The 23362-nt window shown below is 51.6% G+C and overlaps 1 protein-coding gene across 7 annotated transcripts in view; it reads left to right on the top strand.

The window, feature by feature from the left end:
* The window catches only part of TSC2 (TSC complex subunit 2), a 52381-nt gene that overhangs the window by 14950 nt on the left and 14069 nt on the right, over positions 1-23362 (top strand). For 2 of the 7 annotated variants that reach the window (XM_048494868.1, XM_048494867.1), the window contains exons 22-32: positions 4846-5035; positions 6757-6850; positions 7296-7398; positions 7584-7678; positions 9756-9887; positions 12740-12904; positions 13764-13916; positions 19679-19791; positions 20736-20951; positions 21161-21376; positions 22886-22954. In XM_048494868.1, the coding sequence (XP_048350825.1) occupies positions 4846-5035; positions 6757-6850; positions 7296-7398; positions 7584-7678; positions 9756-9887; positions 12740-12904; positions 13764-13916; positions 19679-19791; positions 20736-20951; positions 21161-21376; positions 22886-22954 (1546 nt within the window). The remainder of the gene's footprint in view (positions 1-4845; positions 5036-6756; positions 6851-7295; positions 7399-7583; positions 7679-9755; positions 9888-12739; positions 12905-13763; positions 13917-19678; positions 19792-20735; positions 20952-21160; positions 21377-22885; positions 22955-23362) is intronic. The other 5 variants (XM_048494874.1, XM_048494872.1, XM_048494869.1 and 2 more) reach the window with 4 other exon arrangements.

Raw genomic sequence — 23362 nt, 5'->3', positions numbered from 1 at the left:
CAATGCGGGCGCAAGTGTTGGACTCGTGGTTGGCGACAGTCTGGGTGATGAGAGAGAGCGCTCCAGCGGGGAGGGTTTGAACAACGGGTCCCCAGTCGGCGCTCATGGAGTACCTGATAGACGAGGCATTCATGAAGGGGCTCAGACCAGACTCCTCTAGGAAGTCTCCAGGGGCTTTGCAGACGGGAAGCAGGCAGGAGCTTAGCAGGCTTCCCACCCCTAGATACTGGCCCAGGCAGAAGGATGAGACGTTGGCAGCGGCAGCGAACCGCTCCCAGATGTTGGCTTGATTGAGCTCCAAGAGGGGGTGACCGAGTGTCACCGGCAGGAGGCAGCAAAGCAGGCAGATGATGGTGATTGCGGAGTTTGCAGTGATGATTGCAAAGATGGCAGCGCAGAGATCCTCGGGTGTCTCAGGGCAGCCTCGCCGTTGCAACAGCTTCTCGAGCTTGGCTGGTCATTGCCTTGACGTCCCCCCAGGTCATTCGGGTCCTCGGACCGTTCTGGCGCTGGCGGCGGTTCCGTCGAGGCCGCGGGGCAGGGTCTTCCAGGGAGATCCGCTCCATCTCCGGGATCGGGTTGGTTTCTTTCTGGTGCCATTCCATGGGTTGGCCGGACATGGCGAAGCTGGAATCCATCAGGGACCTGTAGGGAGAAGGATTGAAGCATACCCCCTTCCCCAGGTTATGAAGGGGGGCCGGGCCCCGCCAAGCTTGGTCTTGGCACCGGTGGTAGTGGACCTGGACGTGTGGGAGAGGCTCTGATTGCCTGGAGTGCCTCTCCATGAGGGGCAGGTTTGATTTATTTAAGCAAGTTCAGTTAAGCAAGTTCAGCAAGGGAGGCCACCCCAAGGGGGCCACCTATTCCCCTTTCTTTAATTTGTTTGGACATGGACGGGAGGCACGAAGGGCAGGCAACTCCTACGTCATCAAGATGCGTCAAAGCGAGGGTCCGAGCCCCCCCGGGGGGGCGAGCGGGCCATCAAGGAATTGTGGGTACGCATACTTAATTTGGGGAGTAAAGGAACTTTGGGAGCGTGCTCAGAGCAGGGGATGCATCAAAAACGCAGGATAATCATACATTTGGGGGTTGGTCTTTGGGACAAAGGGCTGGGGGAAGTTTCATCTTAGGGTGGATGTACTTACCGTGATCACAAGGGTCAAAGCAAAACATGGCGCTTAGAAATTGGGGATCGATCCTGAGTATCTTGGGGAAATGCCGCCCGCCGAAACCACTCTTTAAGGGGCGGTTTCGGCTAAGTGCCTGGCCCTTAGCGTGGCGCTAAGAAAGTTGGCAGTGCGCTGAACAAGTTGCCACGTACCGGGCAGCCACAACCCAAGCAGGTTGTGAGTAGGTGCAGATGGCGGCAGCCCCTTTTTAACCTGGGGCCTGTCCTGGCAGTGCTGCGGTACCAGGATGGGCCCAGATTTTAATCCAGGGAGGGCCAGTCAGCCAATTGGCCCTCCCGCCTTTGCTGGTTGAAAAGTTAGAAAAAGGAGAAAGGAAAGAAAAAGGGTTCCCGAGCAGGCGCTCTGGGGCTGAGACGGGGAACATAGTCAGGGTTAGGAGGTGGAGACCTCAACGTGACTGGCTGCTATCTGTTCTTTTTCTGGGCAGCGGCCATCGCTTCGAATGGTGGTCTTGGTGATCCGTTGTGCGGGCTATCCATCCCAGACTAAGGTCGTTTTGACCTGGCTCATGAGGTCCCTTCCCCACAAGTTAATGTGGATGTCCAAGACGATGGGGCGGACTGTGAGCTGGTGCTCAAGTCCCAGGCTGCGGACCGTGAGCGGGCGGACACTTCGTCTCACGGTTTGCTTTCCCCCCACCCCCCAGATGCACAGGCAAGCCTCTGTCGGCCACTGATCAGGCCACTCGGCTGCTCTGATGACGGTTACGTTGGCGCCGGTGTCCACAAGTCCCTTGAACAGACACCCTTCTATAGTGAGCTCTAGGTACGGGCGGGAGCTATCAATGGGCATCTCTACTGCCGCCACGGTGGTGCCGGCTGCGCCTTGATGGCGACTTGGGCTCGTGGCCTTTATTGAACCGGCGGCAGGCAGCGCGTGGGGCAGGAGGATCAGCTGTGCGCAGCTGGTCCCGCTGGGCAATTCCTGCGGGATGTTCGTCCACACCTGAATGTGAATGGCTCCCTGGTGTGTAGAGTCAATGACCCCTGGGACGACAAACAATCCCTGCTCAGTGGCGGAGGCCTTGGGCAAGACTAGCCCGACAGCCTCCGAGGGAATGGGATCTCTGTACTGGGTCGGAGCAACGAGGATCTCATGGGGGAACTTGAGGGAGAGAGGTTGGGTGCAGGTGAGAGAGATACCACTGGAAGGAGGTGGTTTGGGTTCGGGCCTCAGTTCTTGGGGTCGGTTCAGTATTCTCCTCCTTGGTCCTGGGCTGGGGAGAGGCCCGGGTAAGAGTTTCCCGACGGGCATTCACTTCTCCAGTGAAAGCCTTCCCGGCACTGGGGGCACTTGGTCCTGGGCTTCCCCGGGGGCCTTCGCCTCCTGGGGGAGAGCCCTCCTCCGTCGGGGTTGTAAGCCCCCCCACCGGGCGACCTACAATCCCTCCAGAAGTGCCCCCGCTTGCCGCAGTTGAAGCACTCGTCTTGGGGCTGTCCCCGGGTGGCGGAGAGTGCTGCGGCTAGGAGGCTGGCCTGATGGGCGGAAGATCCGATATCCTGGCAAGTCTTAAGCATATCGGCCAGTTCGGGGTTGTTCCCTAGGCCCGTGATCGCTCTGCGGCACTCGGCGGAGGCGTTCTCTTTGGCAAGGCGTAGGAGGAGCTCGTGTTGGGCTACGTCGTTGTCAACCTGTCTCTGCAGGGCCTCTTGGAGCCTGTTCAGGAATTCAGCATATGGCTCCTGAGGCTTCTGCCGGACGTTGGAGAAACTTTGGGCTGGTTGTCCGGCAGCGGGCACTCTCAAAAACGCCTTGTAGGCGCAGTCAGAGGCGACCTTAAGGGTGGCCTCCGGCAGGACAATCTGCACGTTGGGAAGGGCGAAGCCCTCGCAGCCATAGAGCTGCGCGGCAGTATAGGCACCGCCAGAGGCTGCTCCTCTATTTATGCATTGCTGACGGTACTCGCTTTCCCAGACAACATATTGCGCAGGGTTCAAGAGCATGTGGAAGGTGGTTTTCCAGTCCTCCGGAACCATTACGTGATTCCGCATGACCGCCTCCAGCATGCCTCTCACATAGGGGCTGGTGATTCCCACGTCCCGTATTGCCTTGCGGAGCTCAGTGAGTACGTTATATCCTATGGGGCGATACTTGACAACTCGCTGGACTACGCCATCCTCCCCCACGTGGTTGGTGAAGTGGGCGGGGCATACAGCGAGGAGGTCGGCATCGTCTTCCGTCAGGGTCTCCTTTCTCCGCAGATCGTGATCAATACGCTCTGCTAGAGTTTTGAAACTCGCGCCATTACGTGGCATTGACGGAGGTGTGGTGGCTTCGGAAACGGGAGGGGGGAGCAGAGCAGAAGGCGGAGCGAAAGGAGGAGGCGGCAGGGCCGCGAGAGTGCGAGCGGGAGAGTTTGAATGAGGCAAAGGAGCGAGTGAAACGGGAGGAGGACAGGCGTCCTGTTTAGTGGATAGAGAAAATTCCGGGCTTGAAATTGTAGGTGAAAGATCAAAAGGAGGGAGATCCATGGCAAAGACACCATGGACCTGCAGGCTGATGGCGACATAACACTTCAGTAGCAGCGACACCGGCGCGCGAGGCTCTCTGTGCAGAGTGCGCCTGATGTTTTCCCAGTCCTTAAGATTGAATGTCCCCCTTTCTGGGTACCATGGACATTGCCTATCAATCTCCTCAACCAATTCGAGCAGCTCCCTTCTCTTTACGGGGACCCTGCCGCGTTTCGCTAGCGCCTTCAGCTCGCTAACGTGCTTGTCATAAGCCGTGCTTTTGCAAGCGCCCATACTTACCAGTGGTTCGTCAGACGAGAGAGTGTCCTAGAACGCGGGTCCGAGGATACGCCGATCCAGCGGACGGTCGGTACCGAGGGGGTGGGTCCGAGGATGTGCCGATCCAGCGGACGGTCGGTACCGAGAAGCCCTTTCCCAGGCGACGGTAAGCAGGGTGGAGGTTCGAGGATTCCCGGGTTTCGGCACCAGCTTGTAGTCTTGCCCGCGAGGCCCCAAGAGAGAGACGAGACGCGGAGATATCATCTGGTGGAGAGCGCCAGTAGCAGGAAGCGCGGGATCCCGTGATCCTGGCAACTCTGCCGTGTGCTCGCCCCTCGCACCTTTTATTAGGGTTTCACAGGGGGCGTGTATCGGGGTCGGGCAGGCGGGAGAGCGGGAGAACGGGAGATCATCATGTGATGCATGATCTCATTGGGCTGCTACGTGCGGGAGGAAGCATCCGCGTCTGGGTCTAATCCTCACCTGAGGGCAAGAGCCCTTTTGTCCCTTTGTATGGGACACCTGGTGACCGCGAGTCAGGCAGTTCATGACCCGTGACTCACGGGGGAGCGGGGGCTGGGGGAGCGTGTGCGCCCAGAAGGCCGTAGCCGGCACTGGCATCCCAAGCGCTCTCTCTACGGTTCTGCTGGGTTCGCGGGCTCACCCCTACACAGAGCTCTGCCGAGTTCTTTCCCTTCCAAGCAAAACCAGAACCGATTTGCAGGATAAACAGGCGTGGGCTGATTGGAGGACTCAAGTCACATGATTTGACCTTTCTGTACCAGAGGTGGAATTTTTGCCCCCTCTGAATCCTAGCACGGCAGGTATACAGACCCCTGTGTGGCCAGTGAATCAGTTCTGATGTTTCCTGAAGCCTTTTTTCTGTAGTTCTCATATACCTTCTTTCTGCTCTCCTCCCTGTCCAGCGAGAGATGGTGTATTGCCTGGAGCATGGTTTGATCTACCGCTGTGCCAACCAGTGCGTCGTGGCGCTCTCTATCTGCAGTGTCGAAATGCCCGACATTATCATCAAGGCCCTGCCAGTCCTGATTGTCAAACTGACTCACATTTCAGCAACAGCCAACATGGCTATTCCTCTCCTTGAATTTCTTTCAAGTAAGTGATGGTATCCTTGTCTGTCTGTCTGTCTGTCTGTCTGTCTGTCTGTCTGTCTGTCTGTCTGTCTGTCTGTCTGTCTGTCTGTCTGTCTGTCTGTCTGTTGCCCAGGGAATTTTAGCATCCCCTGCCTATAGCAACAGAGTCCAAAGAACGGTTTCAGGTGAAATACCTAGTGGGATTTTAAAGCCTTTTTTTCCCTTTTCTATTCCCTGTGCTATACTGCAATCTGCTTTGGGAAGTTTTGTCTGTTCCAAAGAAACGTTTTTTTCATGAAGCTCCAAAGCATAAGCCATTATTCATTCATTCATTCATTCATTCATTCATTCATTCATTCATTCATTCATTCTTTCTTTCTTTCTTTCTTTCTTTCTTTCTTTCTTTCTTTCTTTCTTTCTTTCGACTTTTATACCGCCCCATCCCCGAAGGGCTCTGGGCAGTGTACAATAAACCATCATATATAAAATAGAGCAGTTAAAACCATTAAAAGCAGCGATAAGAGGTAAAAGCTATATATAATAACAAATTAACATAGACAGAATGGCGTCCGATAGCTCCATAATTCCTTTTGGGTCTTTGAAAATGCTGCGGGGAAGAATTAGGACTAATAAAAGGAAACATTTTTTCATGCAATGTGTGATTGGTGTTTCGAATATGCTGACCCAGGAGGTGGTGATGGCCACTAACCTGGATAGCTTTAAGGGCTTGGACAGATTTATGGAGGAGAAGTCGATCTATGGCTGCCAATCTTGATCCTCCTTGATCTGAGGTTGCAAATGCCTTACCAGACCAGGTGCTCAGGAGCAGCAGCAGGCCATTGCTTTCACATCCTGCACGTGAGCTCCCAAAGGCACCTGGTGGGCCACTGCGAGTAGCAGAGTGCTGGACTAGATGGACTCTGGTCTGATCCAGCTGGCTCTTTCTTATGTTCTTATGTCTGTAGAGCTAACGGTACAGTTGTTTAGGTCTAGCCATGTCCCTCTAGCACAGGGGTAGGGAACCTGCGGCTCTCCAGATGTTCAGGAACTACAATTCCCATCAGCCCCTGCCAGAATGGCCAATTGGCCATGCTGACAGGGGCTGCTGGGAATTGTAGTTCCTGAACATCTGGAGAGCCGCAGGTCTCTAGCATGAGGGCCAGGCCGTAGCACAGGAGGGGGGAAACAGGTAATTGTGTGGCATGCTGGTGAGAATGCAAAGGTAGAGTTGATGAGATCTGGGTTCAAATCCCTTCTTGGAGAAAAGGCAGGGTAAAATATGTGGGTGAAGCCATAAGCAAGATTAATATGTTCTTCTGAGAGAGGGGTGGACAACTCCCCATGCTGTTTTAGGCAGGCTTTAAAAAAATTTTAAAAAATTGATACCGGTACCATCTTTCTGCCAAATCAGGGTCCTTATGGCAGTGAACATCAAAACATTTAAACAATGGAAAATACAGTTAAAATTATAACGTTCAGTTAAACACCCTAACGAAGAGCCAGTGCCCTTATCAGGGGTATACCGGACAAGACAAAAAGAGCTTCGCTTGCTGACAAAAGGCTCTGATAGAGGGAGGGAGGGAGGTGAGTCTCCCGGGGGCCATGACAGAGAAGGCCCTTTCCTGCCAGCACCCCCCCCCCAGCAGAGGCCCGTGTGTGCCGAAGCAGCCACCGTCAACTGTGTCATTGGCAAGCTGACCCTTCTTTGCCTTTTCCCTCCCTTTCCTGGTTTGAACGTTCTAGCTCTGGCACGACTGCCTCACCTCTACAGGAACTTTGCAGCCGAGCAGTACGCGAGCGTCTTTGCCATCTCCCTGCCCTACACAAACCCCTCCAAGTAAGTCAGGCTTCAGCTGCTTTTCTGCTGGTCTTTCGCTCGGGTCGGCGGAAGTTTGCCAGAGGCGCCTCTACCTCCTTGCCGTCCTGTCGCTTCACCCCCCGCCCCACCCCCCTGAAATCACAAGGAGTGGCTCATCCCTTCAAGACTTATCCTTGCTGGTTTCCCCCAACCGTTTTACCTTTTTAGCAAGACCGCAGGAGGAGAGGGAGGGAGTCTGAAAATGCCAGAAGCCGCCCCAGAGGGTTGGGAGTTGGTTTGCCCATGTGCGAATGCGCTTCTCCTAGGAGGCCTCTCTCTAACCCACCCTTCCTCTCGTGTGCCGCCTGTCCAGCAAATGGTTCCTTATGCCTCGCCGGTCTTTCGCACTGTGCCCCTTCCCTCGTATCAAACTCTCTTCCCGCCCGCCCGCCCCCCCCCCCTAAGCCTCTTCTTTCCTTCCCAGGTTCAACCAGTACATCGTCTGCTTGGCGCATCATGTGATCGCCGTGTGGTTCATCAAGTGCCGCCTTCCCTTTCGGAAAGACTTTGTGCCATTCATCACCAAGGTACCTGGGACGTTCGTGCAATGCTTTGCCCCTGAGCCACATCCCACATTTCTCAGCTTTTTGCACAGCCAGCCTCTGTGAGAACCAGCCAGCATTAGCAGGCGTTACATCTCAGAGAAGTCTGCCTGGGGGGCCGAGAGGGGGCTTCCCACCCTGTCCGCCTTCACGGATTCTCTCTCTGGCAGGGTTTGCGGTCAAACGTCCTCCTCTCCTTCGACGACACCCCGGAGAAGGACAGCTTCCGGGCCCGGAGCACGAGTCTGAACGAAAGACCCAAGAGGTAAGAGCCACCCTCAGTGCAGAAGGGAAGGTTTCTCTTGACAGTTGTTTGAAGCCCTTTATAACACGAAGGATTTCCCCCCAAGGCTTTTGGTGGCCATAGTGTCGCTGCGGCACCTTCGCTTTGGAAGTTACCCTGAAACGTTCTGAATTAATGAAGCCCTCTGGCTGGAAAAGAGCCCGTGAGAATGTTAACCTTTTGCATATATATATTTTTTGACAACCACAGATTGGTCTGATGGACCGACGATCTCCTTTTTGGCCGCTTCTCTTGTCCTGATGTGGTCACGCAGCCGCCCTTAAGGTTCTCCTAGCACACCCTTTCTGCCTCCTCTGTGACTTTTCCAGTATGCCCTCCGTTTTTCACACACAGCTGGAAACTTCTTTGCTCCAGGCTGCGGCGGAGATAAAGAAGCACAGTCCTGCTAATAGTTTATAATTTTGTCCCAAGAGCATTTCTAGTTGACTGAACGGTGCTGACGAGCTTTGCAGTGACTGCCTTCTTATAACTGCCAGCCCGCCGTGCTTTTGCCTCAGTTAACGCTGCTCCCAGGAGTGCTTGTGTTCGCGTGCGCGGGGTAGTGCGTGTGAACATCAACCTCGTATTTCCTTTCTCTGAGCCTGCGGTTGCATCCGGTGGTTTCCCAAATCAACGTGATGCTGTAGGTGGAAGGCTGAGTTTGGACCCGGGTTCAGGTTCTCGCTTAGCTGTGAGTTCCACCGGGGAATGGTTGTTGAGGGACTCGCCTTCTCGTTGGGGCTGCCGGAGTCCTTTATCCAGAGCGAACTCATCTGGCCCCACAAGGATCCAAAGGGGCACAGCTGCTTTTAGCGCTGCACCGTAAATAGTTTTTCTGTCTTTACGTTCTGTAGATTTCCCTAACCCATCCATTTCTAAAACACGAATCACCCCACTTTGTTTTCCCGGTCGGCTCTCTGACGTGCACCGTTCTCTCCTTTGTGTTTTTCTCCCATCGTGTACCCTCCACCACCTCCTAATTTTAACACCGCAGTTGGAATACGACTGGTTCTCCAGAGCTGTCCTGAGGGGTGTTTCCAAAACATCGCCGCATTTGCTCTCAGCATTTTGCTTCGGAGCTTCTGCAGGTGGCCGACCCTAGTAGTTTAGAAAACATGGTCGGGGCTGTACCACCGCAACTGGGCGTGAGGTCAATGCTTCCCTCTGGGAATCTACTTGTTATTAGGGCTCAGAACTGAAATGTGGTCACAGGTTGCTCAGCTAACTGCATCTTGGCCTGTTTTTTGCAACCCACTGGCCTGTATCCCACCCAGCCATTCCGCTAATGACGGCACTTTCCTCCAGAGCGCTGGAATGAAGTGGAGCAGATCTGCAGCGTCCTGCCTCTTCTCTCCCAGCCAGGAGATCCACCTACACTGTTGCTAAACCGTCCTAGCGGCCCCCAGGCCTCCGTAGCTGGCAAATATTTTTGGGAAAGAACAACTTGGGTGCCCCCACAACTTGCCTTTGAAATCTGCCCCTGAAATAGATGCTGGGCTATAAACCGGAGCTTTCAGAATTGGGTTCGGATTTTTTTCCCCCCGTCGCAGGTGCCAAGTGAGTGTAGCAAAGTATGCCTCTGAGTGTATGCAGAGTACCCCGACTTCCCCACTGAACAACCACAACTTCCCCACTGAACAACCACAGTTTTCTTCCTCAGCTCAGCAGGTGGTTGTATTCCAACTCCTCCCTTTCAATCGGCTCTTTGGTTTGGAAGTTGTTGTTTGCGAATTTCACTGGGGGTTGTATGATGTTCCTTAAAGGGAGGGAGGTGTGTTGGCTTCCTGTTGTGGTGGTGTTTTTGTTTCCAAAATGTGTTGTGTTTTTTATTGCTTTCAAGTTTTGCTTATTGTTTTTTAATTCCCTCCCCTTCCTTCCTTCCTTCCTTCCTTTCTTTCTTCCTTCCTTTTTTTTCCTTTGGCATTCTTTCTTTTGTTTTTTTCCATATCACCTTCTGGGACTTTCCTGGCCTCCCCTCTTCCATCTCCCCAATGATTTCCTTCCTACGCCAATCACACCTCTTTGTGTGGGGGTCTCGGTGCCGCTTCTCCACCCCTAGTAGTTTTAAAATAGCCAAAAATGCCCGGCTGAGCTTGAATAGCTCCCCGCCCGTGAAAGAGCTGAAAGAGTCCTCCGCAGCCGATGCCTTCCGTTCCCGCAGCATCAGTGTGTCTGACCATGCATCCCGCAGGTAGAGACGCTTGGAAAAGGGAGGGCCAAGAGCCGGGAGTGTGGGGGGGGGAGCAGGGAGGAGGCTCTTGGCTGCTCTGCTTGCAATGATGGGGTGGCAAGGGGGGGCTGCATGCCGGGACCCTTGCATGACTTTCCTAGCAAAAATAATCAAAGCCCCACCCCCCCCGCCCAGCCTCATGCCCTTTGCAAGCCCGTCCCTTGCATGTGTTAGAAAATGCCGCTGAGACGGTGGCTCCTGATCTTTATGTTTCTCCCCTTCCTTGTGGCTCAGTGGCATTGCTGAGGGTTGTGGGAGATTTGCTGTCTGTCCTGTGCCAGTCCCTTTCCCGACTGCGGTGGCTTCAAAAAAGCAAAGCTTCGAGGCTGAACGGTCTGAGGCTGTGTGTTTTGTCGCCAGGCTGATTGGCTGTGGAATGATGGCGTCAGAGTCAGATCCTGCGCAGAGTCAGACCTTCAGTCTGTCGTGCCTGGAATGGTCCATTTTGACTCTCAGGGGCTCCCTCAGGGCCTTCCACTGATGCTTTAGCTCATAGGTGTCAAACTCGTGGCCCTCCAGATGTTATGGACATCATCCCTTGCCAGCGTGATCTGGAGATGCTGCCGGGGATTGAACCAGAGACCTTTCGCATTCCAAGCAGGGACTCTACCACTGAGCCACAGCCCCTCCCCTTGATGCTGTGGAATGAGAAACCTCTTGGTTGCCTCTGTTGACCTCCTCCCTAGGCTGAACTCCCCACGCCCTGCATTGTTTTTTTACAGTTCATGATGTTATGTGAGCATTGTGTGTACAGGGGAGAGGTTTGCGAACCCTCCTGTATTGCATCCAGTGCAGATGTGACTTCCTACAACCTGCTGCTTGTAATCAGAAGCTGTCCTCGGGAATGTGTTTGTGCCACTCCCTTCCGCCCTGACCTTGTTCAGCCAAGAATCTCTGTCAAGCCAGGATTTCAGGCTGGGATTTGGAAGGGGGTCTTTAAGCCCTAGCTGGTGTTGGTGCAGCTGGGTCAAAGAATCCACCATATCTCCTAAAAAATTGAGGGCAGGGCAAAGTTTGCTTGCAAAGCTCGTTCTGGATTTGCAAGCCACGGTTTGCTAAAAGCCAACTGTGTGTCAGCGTTAGGTTTCAGAAAGACAGTGTTTACATTGGGGCTTCAGTGTTTTTGAAAACATCTCTGCCGTTCAGATGACCTAGTTTGGAAGGGAAAGCCCCATAATATATTCCCTGCCAAGGGAAATGTGGGTCTCTGCACAAGTTTGTTTATTTGTTTCTTTTTATTGGATTTAATATCCTGCTCTTCCTGTCCTGACAGCCAGGCTCAGAGCGGCTAACAAAACCTGACAGTCCATGACGTCACAATCAACAAGGTTTACATAAATGACGACAATATAACGTTAAATTCCTATTCCAGGTGGTGTGGGTTCTTTGATTGTTAAGCCATCAAAACAAGCGCATTCCCATGTTTGGGAATTTTTTTTTTTTTTGCAAGGAGAGTTGCAGAATTGAACACGTCAAAGCCTTCGAGAACACTACGCCCAGTCTACCCCACCCGGTTGTTCTCCTTGGAGACTTTTGGGGGAAAATTATTATTTATATAAAAATTATAGTGACGAACGAGTTGGATAATGACTGACTAGAGATGTCAGAGGTGATTGACACCAATTAGACTGCAGGAAGCAATTTGTGGAGCATTTCTGCAGATCCCCCCATGCTAGAAGCAATCTTTTATTTGTGTAAACAAACAACTTGCAGCTCAGCCTCAGTTGGGCTTTTGAGACCCTTTTGTGATTTCTCTCACTCTGGCTTCCAGCTGCCAGTTTGGAGAGCCAGAGACGCCTGTCCTTTCAGACAGAGCAGGGGTTGGCTAGTGCAATCCTTTGGGTTGGGGCAGAGCAGAGCTTCAAGCAAATCTTTGTGGAAAGGCACAAGAACGGCAGGATCAATCAACCTGCATTTAGGAGACCACCAATTCCTTGTCTGGGGATTCCATAGTATATTTTATAGTTGATGTTAGTTTGTTTGTTTCTTACATTGTGTAGCAATCAGGGTCTGCTCTGATAGAACTCTTAGACGCTGGTTCTCAAACTCACAGAGTGAAACAGGACCCACTTATAAACATACTGTGCCTTTTAGAGATCTGCTCTTAAAGTAACTCCACATTGCTTTCTCCTTCCTCAACTTAAAATGTTAGAAACCTGACATGTCAACACCAAACTGAGCTAGTCATCCCTCCTTTTCAGTCTTTTCAAATTACATCGAGAGAGTTGATTTATTTGATGTGATTGAGTAGCTTTATATACTGCCCCTTCCTCTATCGGCTTGCATCAGTCTGTGTTCCGCTGCTGCTTTCCTGGACATTTCACAGAGTTAAATCCGAACAGGTCATTGAGTTTCCTCTCTTGTCTCACCTCATTCTGTGAGAGTCACAAGCCACTTTTGACTCCTGACTTCCAACTGGAAAACCACTGGTGTAGACACACAAAGTAGCCATTTGGTAGCTGCTACTGCCACGCTGGCTTCCAGCTGCCAGTTTGGAGAGCCAGAGACGCCTGTCCTTTCAGACAGAGCAGGGATCTGCCACGCTTGGATCCCTGCCATTCTTCTGAAACCACTGACTTTCCTGCTGATCTCCTGCTTTCTGGGGGCCCCCGTGGGCCAGCTGTGGGAGGTGTCCCTCATGGAGTCAGGCAAACAGGAATTCCAGAATTTGGTAGCCAAGGAAACAGCCAAACCTCTCCCCGCTACCCAACCCCCGCCTGCTGCATGCTTTATACCTGGCCAGGTGACGGACTGACTTTTGGTCTCCGGTTGCCGTGACCCGACCCTAACCCCATCCGTGCTCTTCTTTCCAGCCGGATCCAGACCTCCCTCACCAGCTCTAGCCTGGGCTCTGCCGACGAGAACTCGATGGCCCAAGCAGACGACAGTTTGAAAAACCTCCACTTGGAGCTCACGGAGACCTGCCTCGATATGATGGCGCGCTACGTCTTCTCGAACTTCACGGCTGTGCCCAAAAGGTTAGCTTCCTAACGCTTCCCTTAGGAGCAGCAGTGGCATGGTGGTTAAGAGCAGGTGTACTCTATAATCTGGAGGAACCGGGTTTGAATCCCCGCTTTGCCTGAGCTGTGGAGGCTTATCTGGGGAATTCAGATTAGCCTGTGCACTCCAAAACATGCCAGCTGGGTGACCTTGGGCTAGTCACAGTTCTTCTGAGGTCTCTCAGCCTCACCTGCCTCACAGGGTGTTTGTTGTGAGGAGGGAAGGGAAAGGAGTTTGTAAGCCCCTTTGAGTCTCCTTACAGGAGAGAAAGGGGGAATGTAAATCCAATTTGTACATTGTGCAAGGAGTTCTGGAATCCTCCCCCACAGGAAGAAGAAGAAGAGTTTGGATTTTTTGAGGATGCATTGACTACCAGCCTGGAGACTGTGGAAAACCCTCTCCAAATACCCCCCACCCCCAGAAAGCACTTTGCACTATGAATAATAACTTGCTGGTGGTCCCTGGCCAGAAAAAAAAATCTGGCTCAGGTCTTGACTCAATTTAGCCTCTGCAGGTTTCTCTGCCACAGGTTTCTCTTCCCTTTTAGGGGTGAATAAACAGGTCGGTTTGCCAGCGGTGTGCTCGACAAATCCGTTCCTTTAATCCGAGCCAGTCTTTTTACCCTGCCCTCATCCTTGCTACGAATCAGTGTCAACAAGAAAAGGAAAGGAACTGGTTGTAAGGGCAGCTTTGCAACGAAGCTATGAGTTCTTCAGTTCAGTTGGACAACACTCTGATGACAGGGACCGACAAGACAGGGGGTTTTCCTCTCGTCCTCTTCCTGTGGGCTTCCTGACTGATTTTGCCTTGCCCCTTTGTGCTGTGTTGTGTCCTTAGGTCTCCAGTGGGCGAGTTCCTCCTGGCAGGAGGGAGGACCAAGACGTGGCTGGTGGGCAACAAGCTTGTGACCATCACGACGAGTGTCGGTACAGGGACGAGATCGCTCCTGGGCCTGGACTCTGTAGAACTGCAGAGCAGCACTGAGGCCAGGTAAGCCCGGGCCCATGCTTGTCCTGGTGGAAACGCCACGGAGGAGGAGTTTGGGAAGACAGTGGGGAAAAACGTTGCCGTTCTAGACTGAGTGGTGCAAAAACTTTTGGGGCGATGATGAGCTTTTAGTGGCAAGCCGTGTATGTTGGCTGCCCAGCCTGGCAGAGCGTCAGGATAGGTTCCGGCCCCAGGGCAGATAGTTGCGCCCCCCCCCCCCCCCTCGATCCAAATAGGAGTTGGGAGGCCTCTTCCCCTGTCTTCTGGAAATCCTCTTTACTCCCTCGGGTTTCTGAAATCTCATCTGGGATTGGCCCACCTGCTTGCAAGTCTGTGTCTCTTTCAACCCTGAGGCCTGGAGCTATTAAAAAACTGCCTTGTTTCCACTTCTGCCATTTCCCTCCCCATCTCATAAGAACATAAGAACAAGCCAGCTGGATCAGACCAGAGTCCATCTCGTCCAGCACTCTACTACTCGCAGTGGCCCACCAGGTGCCTTTGGGAGCTCACATGCAGGAGGTGAAAGCAATGGCCTTCTGCTGCTGCTGCTGCTGCTGCTGCTGCTGCTGCTCCCTAGCACCTGGTCTGTTAAGGCATTTGCAATCTCAGATCAAGGAGGATCAAGATTGGGAGCCACAGATCGACTTCTCCTCCATTAATGTCCTCTCCTGCTGCCACCTTGTTCCTGTTGCCGCCCCTTTTTGCCTACTCTACAACTTTTGTTGACCCTTCTTGGCATCTCTTCCTCCTTGTACCCCTGCCGTGCTGTCCTCTTACTACCCCACACTCCCCCTCCTCTAAATCATAAGAACATAAGAACATAAGAATAAGCCAGCTGGATCAGACCAAAGTCCATCTAGTCCAGCTCTCTGCTACTCGCAGTGGCCCACCAGGTGCCTTTGGGAGCTCACATGTAGGATGTGAACGCAATGGCCTTCTGCGGCTGTTGCTCCCGATCACCCTGGTCTGTTAAGGTATTTGCAATCTCAGATCAAAGAGGATCAAGATTGGTAGCCATAAATCCAACTTCTCCTCCATAGAAATCTGTCCAAGCCCCTTTTAAAGAAGCTATCAGGTTGAGTGGCCATCACCCACCTCCTGTGGCAGCATATTCCAAACACCAATCACCCGTTGCGTGAAGAAGTGTTTCCTTTTATTAGTCCTAATTCTTTCCCCAGCATTTTCAATGAATGTCCCCTGGTTCTAGTATTGTGAGAAAGAGAGAAAAATGTCTCTCTGTCCAGCATTTTTTCTACCCCATTACGCATAATTTTGTAGACTTCAATCATATCCCCCCTCAGCCTCCTCCTCTCCAAACTAAAGAGTCCAGCAAAGCGGCTGCAGCCTCTCCTCATAGGAAGGTGCTCCAGTCCCTCAATCATCCTTGTTGCCCTTCTCTGCACCTTTTTCTATCTCCTCAATATCCTTTTTGAGATGCGGCGACCAAGAACTGGACACAGTACTCCAAGTGCGGTCGCACCACTGCTTTATATAAAGACTTGACAATCTTTGCAGTTTTATTCTCAATTCAGCCTTTCTAATGATCCCCAGCCATAGAGTTTGCCTTTTCACAGCTGCCATTGCATTGAGTTGACATTCCCTTAGGAACTATCAACTAAGGCAGCCTCAAATCCCTTTCCTGGTCTGGCTGACTGATAGTCACTGGCTTACCAAGCGTGTGTATGTGAGGAATTTGGATTTTTTTGCCCCTATGTGCATCACTTTACATTTTGCTACATTGAACTGCATTTTGCCATTTCTGAAGGCCCACTCATCTAATTTATCAAGGTCTTAGCTTGGAGCTCTTAACGCAATCCTTTGTGGTTCTCCACCCACCCTACATAATTTGGTATCATCTGCATAAACTTGGCCCTGCCTTTACCCACCCCTACTTCCAGATTCTCATTTTATGAATAGGTTGAGAGAGCACTGGTCCCAAAACGGATCAGCTTGGGGGACACCACTCCCAACATCTCTCCCATTAGTGAGAACTTCCCATTTACACCCACTCTTTGTTTCCCTGTTTCTCAACCAGTTTTTAATCCATAGGAGGACTTCCCCTCTTATTCCTTCATTGCTGAGTTTTCTCAACAGTCTCTGGTGAGAACTTTGTCAAAGCCTTTTGGAAATCAAGTAGACAATGTCCACCCGGTTCACCCCTGTCCACATGCCTGTTTACACCCTCAAAGAACTCCTGAAGTAAGTTTGTAAAGAACAGGATTTTGCCTCCTGCAAAGAAGCCATGCTGACTTTCTTTCTCCGGCAGATCTTGCTTTTCTACATGTTTTATAATTTTATGCTTTAATGAGAGTAAGATTCTACTGAATTTACCAGGAACAGATGTCAAACTGACTGGCCTGTAATTTCCGGGTCCCCTAGATCGCTTTCTTAAAGATTGGTGTGACATTGGCCATCTTCCAGTCTTCAGGGATGGAGCCTGATTTCGAGGGATAAGTTGCATATTAAGGAGTGGGAAGATCAGCAATTTCATAGCTTGAGCTCTTTGCAAGAACTCTTGGGTGAAAAGAATGCAATCTGGGCCAGGGGATTTTAGGTAACATTTAGTTTATCAATGGCTGCCAGAACTTCTTAGCTTAATCTACCACTATCTTACAGCTAGTTCCTCGGATTAGCCTCCTAAGAAGCTTGGTTCCAGGTGCAGGAATGTTTCCTCACCTCCTCTTGGGTGAAGACAGATGCAAAGAATTCATTCAGCTTCTCTGCAATCTCCCTGCCATCTTTTAGCAGCACACCCCCCTTTGTTCCTTTGTCATCTAACGGGCCTACCGCTTCCCTTGCTGGCTTCCTGCTTTTGATGTACTTGAAGAACTTTGTTTGTTGCGCTGTGAGTCTTGATGTTAAGCAGCCATCGTTCCTCATAATCCTTTTGCCTCCCCTTACAGCTAACTTTGCTTCTCTTTTTGCGCCACCATTTGTGATTTCCCTCTCATTATTCTTCATCAGCCAATGACTGGACTTCCATTTTCTAAAGACATTTTCTTTTTTTTTCTGATAATTTCCTCAACCTCTCTTGATTTAACCATGGTGGCTTTCTTTTTGAGGACTGGGTGCTGCCTTTTCCTAGCCTGTGGAGACACATTCCAGCTGAGCTTTTATTACTGTGTTTTTTAAATAACCTCCAAGCATCCTGGACAGTTTTGACTCTCTTGATTTTTCCCTTTCAGCTTCCTGCGCACTATCCCCCCCTCATCTTTGAGAAATTTCCCTTTCTGGAAAATGAGAAGATGTAACTACATTAGTAGTTGCCACTTGTTCATGCTGAGGAGATACCTGAATCTGACAGCATTGTGGTCGCTGTTCCCTATCGGCTCAACAACACTGACTTCCTGCACCAGGTCCTGGGTCCCACATAGAATTAGATCTAGGATCACTCTCTCCCTGGTTGGTTCCACAACCATCTGCTCCTAAAGCCACAGTCATTTAGCATATCCAGGAATGCTCTCTCCCTTACTATGACCTGAACATTGCATTTTTCCAGTTTATATGGGGATAGTTAAAATCACCCATTACCACTACATTTTGTTTTTTTGTTGGCCTCTCTAATTTCTTTTTCCATCTCAGAATCCTCTTGTGCACTTTGGTCTGGGGGACGATAATATATTCCTAATATTCGAAACTGTCCTTCACACCTGAGTATTGATATCCACGAGTGATTCCTGTAGGGAATCCAACTCCCCATGCATTGTCCTATTTTTTATGTGATACTATGCTCTCTTTGAGTGTAAAAGGGGCAACTCCACCCCAATAAGCCCTGTGTCCTATCACTTCCTATAGAGGCCTGTAGCCTGGTATAACAGCATCCCACTGGTTCTCCCTCATTCACCACCATGTCTCTGTAAATGCCCACTATATCAAAGTCCTCCTTCAAAACTCTGTACTCTAAGCTCCCCATTTTGGAGTCAGATATGCTTCTACTATTAGCATAGAGACACCTGTATACCCTGTCTCTCTGGCTCCTTAACCTGGAAGTTTTATGTGCTTTACCACCTCAAAGTCTTTTGTAGAACCACTATCCCTTGTCCACATGCACTTTGCTATGTTCCTCGCTTGTATGTGGTTGATTTAGAAAACCCTCCCTCTCTGTCTGCATCCCCATAGATACTGTATTCCGAACCGAAGTCACCTCAGCTCCTGTCGGCTTTTCCCCAGTGATCAGTTTAAAAGCTGTTCTGCGCACCTTTTTTAATGTTGGCGCCAGCAGCCTGGTTTCCCTCTTTGGTTAAGATGAAGCCCGTCCCGTTTGTACAGGCCTACCTTGTCCCAAAAAGGTTCCCCAGTTCCTGACAAATCTGAAACCCTCTGCCCTTACACCACCTTCTCATCCGCGCATTGAGACCCTGTATCTCCGCTTGTCTGGCTTCGCCCTCTTGCGCGTGGAGCGGGTAGCATTTCACAAGAGAATATGCCACCTTGGAGGTCCTGGACTTCAACCTGTTTCCCTAGCAGCCTAGAATTTGGCTTCCAGAACCTCCGGCTGCATTTCCCAATTAGTCGTTGGTGCCAATGTGGACCACAACTGCTGACTCCACCCAGCACTGTCCTAAAAGCCTATCTAGGCAGGCGGGACATCCACAACCGCCGCACCAGGCAGGCCAAGTCACCATGCGGTCATCGCGCCTCCTCACAAAACCCAACTCTCTCTACATTTCTAATGATCCGAGATCACCCACTACAAGGAGCCCCCCACCTCCCGGGGTATCCTCAGTGCAGGAGGATAGCTGATCACCAGTTAAGAGGAAGGGGATCCCATCTAAGGGAGCATCTTCCCCACCTCCAGGCCTGGCACCCTCCCATCCCCAAGGCCTTCATTCTCCATGACATCTACAGAAGAGATGTCACCTTGGGAAGGTGGGACCCGGCTGTTAGGTCCCTGAAAGCCTCGATCTGTCACCCTCTCTCCCCTCTTTCAGCTTCTCCAGGTTTGCCACCTTGGCTTCCAAGAGAGACACCTGCGTTCCTTGAGTGCCAGGAGCTCATTGCAGCCGAGGCACACCCGACTTCTGTCCTAGTGGCAGATAATCCTTACATGTGACACTCAGAGCAAAACACTGGAAGCCCCACCCCCCTGCTGGCTTTCTGCGCTTCATATCTGATTTGTTTAGATATTTAGATATTAAGCTTTTAGTCACTGCCCCCCTGGAAGGACTATCTGTACGTACTATCTGTCAAATATGTCCTTATTAATTTAAAAAACAAAAAAATTAAATTAAAATTGCGGCACGCCATGGGACAAAAGCCCCACCTCTTAGGACAAAGAGGAACAAGAGATGAACTCTGTTAACCCCTGTTAAGCCCCACCTTCCAGATTCAGCAGCCTTACAAGGAGAAAAAGAGATAACCCCTGTTAAAATAACACTGTTTTAAAAGCTGTGGCTTTGAGAAAAGCCCTCCAAAATGAACACCAGCAGGTCACTCTGCTCTTCCTGGCCAAGTCTCTTCTGCTGCTACTCCTCTCTGCTGATTCCAGAGACTTCAATCTTCGTGGTTTAACATGCTGGGTGCTAATGCACACCGTCATGTCACAAGGTCTGGGTTGGTATCCTTTTGCTTTGAGCTGTGGGGTGAATGAGGCATCGCAAAGCATTGTGGGAGTGCCACTCATCAGAGAGAGAATCATGGATCCCGAGCCTTGGGAGAGCTTGGTGTTCAAGGGAAAATGTGTTAGAAACCCAACACTAGAGAAGGGCAGACGCGTTCTTTAATCCCACCGTTCTGAACCTCCAGCGATGTGCTTTGATTCCCAGCTTGGATCCCGTTTTGCAAGTGAGGCAGACGAAGGAGGCCCCGGCCAAACTGGAGTCGCAAGCTGGCCCACAAGTGGTTCGAGGATCCCGCAACAGAGTCAGGTCAATGTCTGGTAAGGAACCGCCCCAGAGTTGGCGTCCAGGTCCGCAAAAGATGCCAGGTGTCTGCAGCGCTGCCTTTACTAGAGCCGAGTTCCAGACCTCCATTGAGCCCGGAACCTTCTTGCAGCTCTGAATGCAACAACACTGGGTGACAGTGAGGAGGTGGTAGGACTCATTCTTGACTGGCAGCAGTCAGAAGAGCAACAAGGAACAGAAGTTGGTCTTGATAAATATATTCCTCAGCGTGCCTTTCACTTTGTGCTTCACCTGTTAGTTGGTCATGATGAATATATTCCCTGCCTGCCTTTCGCTCTGTGGGTTCATGCGAATTAGAGCCGCTGCTCTAATTTGCACTGCTCTAATTTGCACTGCCAGTCCTGGAACTGGGGTGGGGGATTGGGACAGCATTATGCAGCCGTAGTCCTTAGCTGCACCCCTTCCTCTGATTTTCACCCTGTACCCCTGCCAGTATTTCAGGTATCCTGGAGGGAAGAAGCCCCTGATTGGCCTAGAACAGGGACCCCTAACCTTTTTGCGCCTTTAGGGCAGTGCGGGGGGCGCAGCTGCAAATTGGCTGCTGCAGGAGGTGGAGCCAAACACACACAAGAAGCCCCCGAGCAGGGGAGGAGCGCAGTGGTTTTAAAAACACGCTGGGAAAGAGGAGTGAAAGAGAATAGAAACAGCATTTGGTGACGGTGCCAACGGAAACAGCGCTATTATTCTCTGCACAGCCCACCAGATCCCCAGTGGCCGGTCAGAAGCCCCACGTGGCCCCACCCATTTTTTTTAAAGGGGCTGTGAACACTGGGGAAAGTATTGGGGACCCCTGACTTAGACTTCTGATGGAGAGTACAATTGACATGGATTTCCCTTTTCCTTCTCTTTCTAAACCACCCTGCTGTGTGCTCTTGAGAACCTGCCCAGTGCTTAATCCGAATGCTCTTGTGCTCTGTAGGTGGCCACGCCTTGCGGGTTGGCGCAGTTGATGGCTCCGCTCCCCACTTCCCTGTCAGCTCGGTGCCCCAAGGGCCACAAAGTTCTCCTGCCTCTCGGATGGAAAAGGCTGCTCCTGGTGCTCAGGCACCTCTGCAGAAAGAGAAGGCCAACCTGGCTGCGTACGTCCCTCTGCTGACCCAGGGCTGGGCAGAAATCCTGGTCCGGAGGCCCACAGGTAAGCAGTAGAAATACTAGTCTATCAAAGGGTTATTTATCACACATTCTGTGACTGTTGATCCTCTGCACTGATGGTAACTCTGCCACCTAGTGGGTTGACTCCCTGCAACTTCCATCCTATCTTGCTTAATTCCCTACCCCTCACTGCAACCCTCAAAAGCTTGCGCAGGGCTTAGAGCCACCGTGTGCTTTCTGTCCCCCGGCCAGGTAACACCAGCTGGCTGATGAGCCTGGAGAATCCGCTCAGCCCTTTCTCTTCCGACATCGACAACATGCCCCTGCAGGAGCTGTCCAATGCCCTGATGGCGGCTGAGCGCTTCAAGGAGCACCGTGAGACTGCCCTCTACAAGTCCCTCTCGGTGCCCTCCTCCAGTTTGCCCACAGGCACCTCCAAACCCTCCCTCCTGCAGCGATCCAACACAGGTGAGCCGGGAGCTGGCACAGGAAGGCGGAAGCCCAGCCAAGGGCGGCTGGCCTTTTCGAGGAGAATAGAGGGAGGGAGGTCCTTTCTGGAGAGCAGCTGTGTCAGGTATTAAGCTGACAGCTTACAGAGAGCAGCAGGGAGGAAGCAAAGAGGATACAGGAAGTGCTGTCCTGGAAAAGGTTCTTTTGTTTGCCTGGGATATTCTGCACTTCTCCAAAAGTTGCATCCTGAGTTAACGATGTATAATTCTGATGTAGATAGTGTTTACATGATGTGTAATTCATCTTCCGCAGTCTGTGGGATGGGCCTAGGAGCTTTGCAGAGTCCCAGAAGTTCATGACTTTGTTTTTTAAACACTGAAGCAGCCCCGAGTGGCGGTTGTGGTGGCGAAGCTGCTGCGAGTAGAGGTGCTGGCGAGTTTTACTTCTGTGCCTAGTGGCATGAGGCACTTGGGATACCAAAGCACCGACAGTCTTTCCCCACCGCTGCTTCCGGCAGCTTTGTTTGCACCTACATGCCTCACACCACATCTTTGTGAGCACAGGAGCTAGAAGGTTGCCTTTGGTGCTAAATAACACAGACTGAACCTGGCATTCTTAGTTTCACAGGCTGTCCTGCCAAATCCTGGCATGTGCTCCACCGTGACCGGGCTGGCTACCCCCCACCCCGCTGTAGCAGTCCTATTCCGTTCACCTCTGTCCTCAGAGATGCCCCCAAGTAGACACTACTATTCCGGCTTGCCCTCAGGTAGACACAGCTTTCAAATTGAACACTGAGGTTTCCAGTTTCTCCTCATCAAGACAAGTTTGGATTCTACCGGACCTGGTAGAAGCCATTTCTGGTTGCGGAGATGCAACCAGAGGGGTCTTTCGTGCCTCTTGGTCCTAGGAATTTAGCAAGTCCCCTGCTCGAGTCCTGTCTTTGCTCACCTGGCACGTCATGATCTGCTGGGGGACTGTGCTTAAAAGGCTCCATCTGAGTTCAGGGATACCTGTGGAGGTGGGCTGGGATTAATCCCGCACTGCCCAAATGCCCTTTCCTGACCCACATCTCCCCACATAATGTCATGAGAGAGATGTGGATGGCTCCCACTCCCCCCATTTCCCACTCCAAAGTTGTCCAGCCCAGCCTGAAATGTGTCCGGGGCCCTGAAATGACTTTCCCTGTTGTGCCTGGGATTTGGCCTCTGCTGCTGGGCCGTTCCTGCGTTGTGTTTGGTGGAGGCGTGCAGGGGCTGTGCCCTGTGAGTCAGATTCGCCTGCCTCGTCTTATGACTCAAATCCTTTTTTCTGCCCAGGGCACCTTTTCACTCCCCCCTGCTTGACACAGCCAACAGCCGCTCTCTTTTCCCTCCCTCGCTATTTGTTGACTCCGATTCCTTCCACTGATGCCGCTCTTGCTTTTTTAAAAAAATATTATTTTCCCCTCTGGTTTCTCTCTGTGTGTGTGTGTGTCTTTCTCTTCCCTTCCTTTTTAATGTAGCAACTCCCTTGGTTTTCCCTTCACAGTGGCCTCTTTCTCTTCCATGTACCTGACCAGTTCTCAAGAAAGGCTGCACAGGAGCATATCCTGGGCAGGTATACTCACCTATCTTTCAAGGAGCTTAAAGGAATGGGGGAGGAGGGCAGGGGAGGAAGAAGCTCTGCTCTGCCTTGTGAAAACCGCCTCTGTCTTCCCCTCCGTGTTTCCCCCGCCTGACCCTGGTCTCGTGGCCCTCAGTGGACAGGATTCCAACTAGCATGAGCGAGTCCAAGCCAGACACAGCCTTGCTTGCCCTGATATAGCTTTGTCTCTCTCATTTTATTCTTTGTATTTCTATTTTATACTTTGCTTTTTTATAATCACTCGGCCCCTCATAAGGGTTCCGGGCCGTGCACATCATCTGGCGAAGGGTGGAGTGGTGGGGGGTGTCCTTTTATTTATTTTTATTTATTTTTTCGACTTGATATACCGCCCCATCCCCAGAGGATTCTGGGCTGGAGAAA

The sequence above is a fragment of the Sphaerodactylus townsendi genome, linkage group LG04 (assembly GCF_021028975.2).
Source record: "Sphaerodactylus townsendi isolate TG3544 linkage group LG04, MPM_Stown_v2.3, whole genome shotgun sequence".
Lineage (NCBI taxonomy): Eukaryota > Metazoa > Chordata > Lepidosauria > Squamata > Sphaerodactylidae > Sphaerodactylus > Sphaerodactylus townsendi.
The sequence above is the reverse complement of the archived record's forward strand: the minus strand, read 5'-3'. Positions and strand labels throughout refer to the sequence as shown.